At 37.9% G+C, this 9,055-nt stretch overlaps 3 protein-coding genes across 4 annotated transcripts in view; 2 read left to right on the top strand and 1 right to left on the bottom strand.

Moving 5' to 3' along the window:
- Positions 1-2,123, top strand: part of LOC107659014 (probable proline--tRNA ligase, mitochondrial) — a 5,646-nt gene extending 3,523 nt beyond the window's left edge. For both annotated transcript variants that reach the window (XM_016447778.1, XM_016447779.1), the window contains exon 3: positions 1,105-2,123. In XM_016447778.1, coding sequence (XP_016303264.1) covers positions 1,105-1,986 — 882 coding nt within the window. In that variant the 3' untranslated portion in view covers positions 1,987-2,123. The remainder of the gene's footprint in view (positions 1-1,104) is intronic.
- Positions 2,124-2,588: 465 nt separating this feature from the next.
- On the top strand, positions 2,589-6,118 carry ttc4 (tetratricopeptide repeat domain 4). Its single transcript, XM_016447845.1, has 10 exons — positions 2,589-2,925; positions 3,083-3,200; positions 3,326-3,487; positions 3,618-3,695; positions 3,799-3,923; positions 4,987-5,073; positions 5,167-5,408; positions 5,550-5,634; positions 5,775-5,857; positions 5,944-6,118. The coding sequence occupies exons 1-10, from the start codon at positions 2,815-2,817 to the stop codon at positions 6,044-6,046; spliced, it is 1,194 nt and encodes a 397-aa protein (XP_016303331.1). The 5' UTR covers positions 2,589-2,814; the 3' UTR covers positions 6,047-6,118.
- An 88-nt stretch (positions 6,119-6,206) lies between these two features.
- The window catches only part of LOC107659045 (tetratricopeptide repeat protein 22-like), an 8,710-nt gene continuing 5,861 nt past the window's right edge, over positions 6,207-9,055 (bottom strand). The window contains 2 exon segments of the mRNA XM_016447844.1: positions 6,207-7,906; positions 8,225-8,377. Of these exon segments, the coding sequence (XP_016303330.1) occupies positions 7,379-7,906; positions 8,225-8,377 (681 nt within the window). The 3' untranslated portion in view covers positions 6,207-7,378.

Raw genomic sequence — 9,055 nt, 5'->3', positions numbered from 1 at the left:
TATTGTCAAGAGGAAAATGAGAAACAAGAGACCAAAAAATGCAGATGAGCTGAAGGCCACTGTCAAAGAAACCTGGGCTTCCATAACACCTCAGCAGTGCCACAAACTGATCACCTCCATGCCACGCCGAATTGAGGCAGTAATTAAAGCAAAAGGAGCCCCTACCAAGTATTGAGTACATGTACAGTAAATGAACATACTTTCCAGAAGGCCAACAATTCACTAAAAATGTTTTTTTTATTGGTTTTATGAAGTATTCTAATTGGTTGAGATAGTGAATTGGTGGGTTTTTGTTAAATGTGAGCCAAAATCATCACAATTAAAAGAACCAAAGACTTAAACTACTTCAGTCTGTGTGCATTGAATTTATTTAATACACGAGTTTCACAATTTGAGTTGAATTACTGAAATAAATGAACTTTTCCACGACATTCTAATTTATTGAGATGCACCTGTATGTGGGGGCGTGTTAGAACGAGGCGTTTTAGGTAGGCGTGGTTGACTCTTAACTTTTATAAAGAATATCTCTTTGGATTTGAGACTTTAGTCTTTGCAACTTTACAGATCTTCTTTATGCACCAAGAGCTTGTAACACTTCAAAGAGAAAGGAAAAATTGAAATCGCATCATATGACCCCTTTAAATTAAAAAATAAATATTGCATAGTTCTTGACTCAATAAATTAAATAGAGTAATCATTATGAAAGTTAAATGTTATTTTTACCAGAGCAAGTGAGTGATTTTCTGCCTTTTGTTGTTTGAAGACCTGCTATAATATACATTCATTTTCTTTTTCAGTTGTTTACATTAACTTAAGACATAACTGACTGTGTTTGCGAGGATACTTGCCAAGATGGGCATTTTGACAAAAATTTAGTGTGTATTTGCCCATTCAAGCGCAACTCAATTCGGTATTGGCATGCTGTCTGGATGACTGGGTGTCTGGGTAAACTTTTGTGACAATGTGGCCATGGCCCAATCGTGTCTTCCTTATTGTCAAGCCCAAAAGTGTCTTTCTTATTGTCAAGCCCTAACTAATGTTTTAGAGATGATTTCATGTAAGTCTGTTATGTATGTAAGTAAATAACATGGTTATATCTTGCAGGTAACACGCAAGTTCTGTGATGAACAGAAGCCAAAGTTTGGGCTCCTACGTGGCCGGGAATTCTACATGAAAGACATGTATTCATTTGACATTGATGAAGAGGCAGCTCTTCATACATACCACTCTGTGTGTCAATCTTATGGACGGATATTTGACCGACTGGGCTTGAAGTGGGTGCAGGTACAGGCTGCCACCGGCAACATAGGAGGCACACTTTCCCATGAGTTTCAGCTGCCAGCAGACATTGGCGAAGACCAGTTACTTGTTTGTGGAAACTGTGGCTTCTCTGCCAACATTGAAACCATGGAACCAGGGCAGACTGAGTGCTCACAGTGCCAAACGGGCACACTGACTGAATCCAAAGGCATCGAAGTGGGGCACACTTTTTACCTCGGCACAAAATATTCACAGGCGTTTAAGGCCTTGTTCGTTAATGCATCCAATGTGCCTGCAGTGGCTGAGATGGGGTGTTTTGGACTTGGCGTCACTCGGATACTTGCTGCTTCCATAGAGGTGATGTCATCCGAGGATGCTATTTGCTGGCCTGGGTTGATCGCTCCTTATCAAGTCTGTGTCCTGCCACCTAAAAAGGGCAGCAAAGCAAATGAAGCCACACAAGTGGCTGAGGAACTGGCTCAACGCTTGGGAAACAGTCTACCAAACTTGAGAGGAGAGGTGGTACTGGATGACAGGGTTCAGATGACCATTGGTAAACGACTGAAGGATGCTAAAATTTTAGGGTATCCATATGTGGTGGTGGTAGGACAGAAAGCTCTAGAGGATCTGCCCAGCTTTGAGGTGATTTGTCAGCAGAGTGGAGAGACCATGTTCCTTAGTAAACAGGGGCTAGTGGATCTTTTAAGTAAAGTTGAAACTATCTAATATTGTTTTATAACATTTTTGCCTACATTTTACAGGCTAAGTGTTCAAGAGAGTTCAAGAATTGCTTGTGTCTGTAATAAAAGTATGTGATGTAGAAATCTCTGTAATGTTATAACAAGGAAATATTGATAATAAAATGGGTCTGTTTGTTATATTTTTGTCATTTTGTTCTTGTCATAATAGAGCCATGAAGATTCACTAAGTATAATTTAGTGTAATTTAAAGCTTATGCTAATAAGCATATTTAATGCGTCATCAAAGATGACACTGATTTTCCAACCAGTATGCGCACTTAAAAATGGCCATGTAAAAAAAAAAAGTTTTAGGCATTTTGCTAATATTTCCATTACCTTCTTTATTCTTGTGAGATAAGTTTTCATTTTTATGTGGGAGAGTTATGTCATTATAACTCTTGGTGTACTTTTGGTGCAGAGGCCAATATTTCATGCCTTTCTAAGATAAATAAATGATGCAACCTTGATTTAAATACGTGGTCAATTAAATATTTGATACAATATGACACTTGACGTTATAAGATATCCTTGGTATCATTGACAGAAAACAGTTTTTTTGTTTCACTCCAGACCAGCTGGTGGCGGTAATGCGTCTCTGATGTGTGTGTGTGTGTGTCTGTCAAGCCGCACAGGAACATCTTGCTTGCTGAGGCCATGTGGTTCTTTGCTATAATTTATTTACAGTTTTATCGCAATTTGAGGGTTTATGTTTAGCTCGCGGATACTCTTTGAACACTGTGACGAATTAAGATACATCCAGTACCACATTTGTTTAAGTGGAATATAGCACAGAATTCATTTAATAAGTAAAACGATGGCTGCACTAGCGCAAGGCGAAGACGGTGACGATAACATGGATGAATTTATGGAGAAATTTAAAACACAGAAATACAAAAATGCGTTTAATGAAAGCAACTGGGAGGAGGTAAGAACTGTCACATTAGTAAACTACACTAGTTACAATATGTCACTACTGTTGAACATGAACATGACGTTACTGAAGTTCAAGCAGTGTGCTATAACATTGCATTTGACTGTCACAGCTTGTTATTATATATAAATACTAGTTTTAAATCTTGCAGGAGTTTGATAAGGTGCCCATGTTTATGAAGACAGCCCCAGAAAACATTGACCCAGAGAAACACCCTGATCTCGCCTGCGTTCAGTCTATTATCCATGATGATCACAGAACACCTGAAGGTGTGCGAAGCTCTTTATTTCTTACTTTCTCTTTGTATTGATTGTTTCTTCATGTAAGCAGTCAGTGTACCTCCTTTAAATGGCAATTGAATACATTGCAACTGAACCTTTTTCTTTTTCCTCAGAGAAAGCCAGAGGTCTAAAGGATGAGGGGAATGAGTACTTTAAGGAGAAGAATTATAAGAACGCTATAGTGTCTTACACAGAAGGATTGAAAAAGAACTGCATGGATATTGAACTCAATGCAATTTTGTTCACCAACCGTGCAGCTGCACATTTCCATTTAGGTACAGTCAGTATTCCCCCAAGCACACACACACACACAGGTCTATGTTATAAAGTTAGATTTTGCCTTGCAAATGTGTCATCATAATTAAGCTTTTCCTCTTTCGTGTATGCAATTATCTTTTCCTCCAGGAAATATGCGTTCGGCTTTGAATGATGCCACAGCTGCAAAGAAACTGAAGCCAGACCACATTAAAGCTATAATCAGAGGTGAGTTGTCTATAGTTCTTAGTTGCTTCACGAAAGCAATTGTTTTGTGTACAGAAAATAATTGTTCAAAGTACATATGTATAATTTGTGTGTATGTATTTAGGTGCACAGTGCTCAGTGGAGCTGCGTAATTATGCAGGAGCATCGCAGTGGTGTGATGAAGGTCTCAGACTGATTCCCACCGACAAGAAACTACAGGAGCTGAGAGCCACAGCAGATAAACAGAAGGTAGAAAGTCCTGACAGGAAGAAAAAAATGAAAATTTGCTGAGAATATGCCAAGATGTAGATGAGTTTGTTTCCTCATGAGAAGATGTTTGGAGAAATTTAGCATTGCATCCACCAGTTGATCCTCTGCAGTGAATGGGTGCCGTCAGAATGAGTCCAAACTGCTGATAAAAACATCACAATAAGACACATATGATCCACACCACAGAGCATCAGTCTTGTGAAGTGTGTGTTTGTAAAAAGAAAAACAAATCCATAACTAAGGAGTTTTAACTTTAAACCGTAACTTCTGGCCAACCTATCAGTTCATAATCCATAATAACACTTCCTCCAGTGAAAAAGTCCATCCCCTGTTATCCTCTCATACCAAAATCCACCGACGTATTTGTTTAGAACTGTTTTGTTTTTCGTTTTGTTTATTTCTCTCCAGCTTTTCACTGAAGAATGCAATATTATGGATATAATGTGTGTGTATATATTTTATATATATATATGTATATGTATATATGTATATATTCACAGAAGAAATGGTTTGAAATTAAAAACTTCTCAAGGATAGATTTGTTTATTGCAAACACAGCTTTTTACTTTACAAGACATTAATTGATGGAGTGGAGTTGTGTGGATTACTTTTTAGTTATTGTGATGCTTTTATCACCTCTTTGAACTCTTTCTGACGGCACCCATTCACTGCAGAGGATCCATTGGTGGGTAAGTGATATAGATCAAAATTTCTTCAAATCTGTTCCAGTAAAGCAAAATGTAAGATGGCCTGAAAGTAAAATTTAGGTAAATTATCATTTTTGGGTTAACTGTTCCTTTAAAGCTTTTAAGGTTTAAGGATTTACAGAATTAGTGATCCTAATATAAATCTATTAATATTAAATTCTAGTTATTACAATTAAACTCTTCATTTTATTTGTTTGTAATTGAACATTGCCATCTTATTATTTGCATTTTTACCTATTATATTCTCACACTACCCAACTGCACTTTTTTGTTTATAATGTTCCAATTTTCTTTGCTGTGTTTGCTCCTGTGTTTAGTGTATTTTTTTATTGTAGAGGGAAGCTGACAGAGATGCCAGAAAGGTGAAAATTAAAGCGAAGAAGGAGCAGAATGAGAAAGAAGCATTGTTAGCTGCCATTAAGGTACTGCAGATACAGAGTTTATTTATAAAAGTATTTTTTTAAACTGAGTCAAGAGAGCAAAATCTTTAATGACTGTTTTTTTTTTTTACTTAGGAGCGTGGCATTAAACTTCTGAAGACCAAGCCTTCTCGACACAGGGGTTCGGACAGTGAGGATGGTGATGGAGGTGCGTCTAGAGCCGTGGCCGATCTGGAGCTTGATGGAATCAGCTCTCAGGAGGTCACAGGAGCTCGTGTTTATATGGATGAGCAGGGAGTCCTTTACTGGCCAGTGCTGCTCCTCTACCCTGAGCACAGCCAGACGGACTTCATATCTGCTTTCTGCGAAAACTCCAGGTTTGTTACAAAGTCAAAATGTGTATCCTTATGAGGAAGGGAGGCTTAAATATTAAATTACTGCTGGAATTTGATTTATTCTTTAAATTGAAAATCTGAAAATATAGATTTGATTTTTATAACTCATTTTGGGTTGTTCAGCTTCATGGACCATTTGGCAGTTATGTTTGGCGAAGAGCTTCCCCCCTGGGATTCAGAAAGAAAATATCAGCCACAAAATCTACAGGTCGGTATACAAAGAGATCTGCCAAGAGACACCACTGGTGGACACCTTTTTGATCCATACCCATCTTCTGATGCTAGCATTTAAATTAGAGGAGATAATAAGATACCAAAATATTTTTTTAACCTCAACATTTTTTTCAGCTGTTTTTTGAGGATCCTGAAAAAGGAAACCTTTATCAAGTTGAACTTGAAAAGTCACTTCTTAACGTTCTTCAGCACCAAAGGTATTTCAGAGGAATTTCCTCTAAGTAGTTTTATCACTGCTTGAATATGTCTCTGATGTTGTTCCTCTCTATTTTGTTCTTTCCAGGTGCTCAGTGAAGGCAGGGACACCTAGTTTCATTGTGCTGGTATCAGGCTCTCCATTCTCTAAGCAGTTTTTATCAGGAAAAAAGGTCCAGAGATTGAAATGATGTTCTGTTTGGACCTTAAAAACTTTAAACGCCTTGGCTATAAATCACCCTCCTGCTATTAAGGGCGTTTCTGCTCACCCCACCCCTTGAGAAAACTCTAGAGATTAAGGCAGAACTTTGAAGTGGATTTCTTTTGCGGCAACATCAATGATTCACCTTAAAAGCATGTACCATCCCAACCCCCATCCATTTTGGTGGGGGAAAAATTTCTTTCATGTGCAGTTTGAGATATGAAACATTAAAGATGTAAAATACAGATATAAAACTGATTATTTTTAGATATTTCGATATTTAACTCTGCATTTTTATCATTGCTCATATTGTTCCAAACCAGTATGACTTTTTTTTTTTTCAGCAGAATACACAAGAAAATATTAACATTGGAGCCTTTTGACTTCCATTTGTATTGACAGAAAGCAATGAGACATTTCTTAAAATATCTCTTATGTTCCACAAAAGAAAGCAAGTCATACAGTTTTGGAATGTCATGAGAGTGAATAAATGATGACAGAACTCATTTATGGGTGGAGTATTGCTTTAAAACTGTTTCTGGATCAAATAAATTAGACTCAACGATGTTGGAGCCTTTTAGACAACATTAACCAGTGCTGGACTGATTTAGTGTTTATTGTTTAATGCAGACCTCTATCTATCATTTAAATAAAAAACGGATTCATGATGAAAATGAAATGCCATATGGTTCCAATAAGCCATGCTTTTATGAATTTTATAATGACATTTTTTATTACAAGTGATATTAGCATAATTTAAATGAGGACTTTATTATATTCCTCTTTTGCTTTAATGACAGCAGCACTCCAGCTGGCATGAACCACACATTTGTGTAAAACATGTTGTCCAGCATGATTTGAGAATGTTCCCAAGAGGTTCACATGATCGGTTTCACAAACTTGCTTATTTTATCAGTGATCCAGAAATAGTATAGTATTTAATATTTTAATCAAGAGTTTTTCTTTTATTATTTTTAAAATCCCAGATTTTCAATGAGGTCTGAGACTTGTGAACCCCATAGTACATCTCCAGGTTTAAACACTTATTTCTTGTTTAACTGGCTCTTCATGCTTTGTGGCATGTGCTGGAGGAAAGAATTGCCATAAAGACATTCCAAAATAACCTTTTGGACTTTAACACCATAGTAATAATTTTAGAACACATTTCCCTTGTCCATCACTCAGCATTACCAATACCTCTAGTTTGAAATGAGTTGCAACATTATTGTCAAATTCCTGTCTTAACATGCACAACTCATGGACATCACATAATTGCCCATCAGAACATTATCTGGAGTCCCTTCCCATTTTCCACACTCTTTCAAATAGACATGGACCTTCCCAGTGAGAACTTTTTCCCTTGTGGCTGTACGCTCTTCAGCAACTTTCTAACCACTTCCAACCTCCCCTTCCTCACCAGATCTTTTGAGAGCTCCGTCACCTCATCCGTGTGTGCTTGGCACAGTGCCTTCAACTCAGTCTGAACAATGTTTGCACCGTATCGCTCTTCTGCCTGCTTTAAACATTCCTCTAATTGGATTATAACTTGACCCGTGTCGTTCCCGCTCTGGGTGAAGCTCACTAGAATAGCCTGTAGCAAGCAGCGCAGGACTGCCGTGTCTTGGACACTGGGAGGTTCCAGTTCAAGCGCTTTCCTAAAACAGTCAATGGCGTTCTGCTCCTCTCCTTTCAGCAGCAAGCAGCGGCCCCGCAGGAGCTGTAGTTTAGAGATTGTAGAGCCCAGAGGACACTGCAGAGCTTTAGATAGACTGACCAGGGCCTGGTTTATCGCCATCTCATCGACCAACAGGCTCTCCTGCAGAGCGTCCACACCCATGTAGTAGTAAACCTGAGAGAAGGGGAGAGAGATGGATATATTAGGCTCTTAAACTATTAACAATATAAGTAGTTAAGCTACCAGTCAAACATTTTTTTTTATGTTTTTGAAGTCTCTTATACAAGGCGGCATTTTTTTGATAAATGCAGTAAAAACAGTACTATTGTAAAATGCGTTCTAATGTGCTGATTTGGTGCTCAAGAAACAAGAAAATTTATTCTTTTAAGTATTATTGATCAAAAGTGATAGTGAAGTCAGTAGCCTTAGGGAGCATAAGGAACTTAGTCCAAATGTTTGACCATAGTCTATGTTTTATGTTCTCATAACTACCTGACCCAATTCCAAATGAGTCCTCAAACAGGGTCGCACAGCCAGAACACGTTCCAGATCAGCATGGGCCTCTTTCAGAATCTGACGGTCGGGGATGCCACCTTGGCCACACTTGGCTTTATCAAGATCCTTTGCATATGTGGTGACACTAAGCTGGAGAAAACGTTGCAGTAACATATTTTGAGGTGCATTAAAACTATAAAAACAAGATTAGACAGGGAAACAGATAGTGGGCAGAAATGAACAACATACAGCAGACCCAAAAATTATTTGGATGCCATTAAAAAAGTGCATGTTTGTTTCAAATGAATACAGTTCAAATTTAATTTTCTGGTTATCAAACATTATTGGATAATGTTAATGTGATGAACTACACCTGTAGTAACTCTGTTAGGAAAGACACCTGTGTAAATGTACAGAGCCCTTAAAGGGATCACCCCAACATGAAAATTCTGTCATTAATTACTCGCCCTCATGTTGTTCTAAACTTCATTTTTGCGAGGCTACAGAAATACTTTTTGTGCGCAAAGAGCACAAGACGGTAACTCAGGGAGAAGAATTGTTAAATAAATTGTTATTTTTGTTTTCTTTGCGCACATGAAGTATTCTCGTAGCTTCGCAAAATTGAAGTTGAGCCACTGATGTCACATGGACTGTTTTAGCGATGTCCTTGCTACATTTCTGGGACTGGGAACATTACATTTGCATTGCTGCAGGGTCTGAGAGCTCTCAGATTTCATCAAAAATATCTTAATTTGTGTTCCGAAGATGAACAAAGGTCTTGCGGATTTGGAACGAGAGGGTGAGTAGGCTAATTAATGACAGAATTTA

Source organism: Sinocyclocheilus anshuiensis, unplaced genomic scaffold, assembly GCF_001515605.1.
Source record: "Sinocyclocheilus anshuiensis isolate Anshui unplaced genomic scaffold, SAMN03320099.WGS_v1.1 scaffold311, whole genome shotgun sequence".
Lineage (NCBI taxonomy): Eukaryota > Metazoa > Chordata > Actinopteri > Cypriniformes > Cyprinidae > Sinocyclocheilus > Sinocyclocheilus anshuiensis.
The sequence above is the reverse complement of the archived record's forward strand: the minus strand, read 5'-3'. Positions and strand labels throughout refer to the sequence as shown.

Coding starts and splice junctions, on each gene's coding strand:
- ttc4 (XM_016447845.1), top strand. CDS start 2,815: ATGGCTGCACTAGCGCAAGGCGAAGACGGTGACGATAACATGGATGAA. Junction 3,488..3,617: donor AGCTGCACATTTCCATTTAG/GTACAGTCAGTA, acceptor CTTTTCCTCCAG/GAAATATGCGTTCGGCTTTG. Junction 5,409..5,549: donor GCTTTCTGCGAAAACTCCAG/GTTTGTTACAAA, acceptor TGGGTTGTTCAG/CTTCATGGACCATTTGGCAG.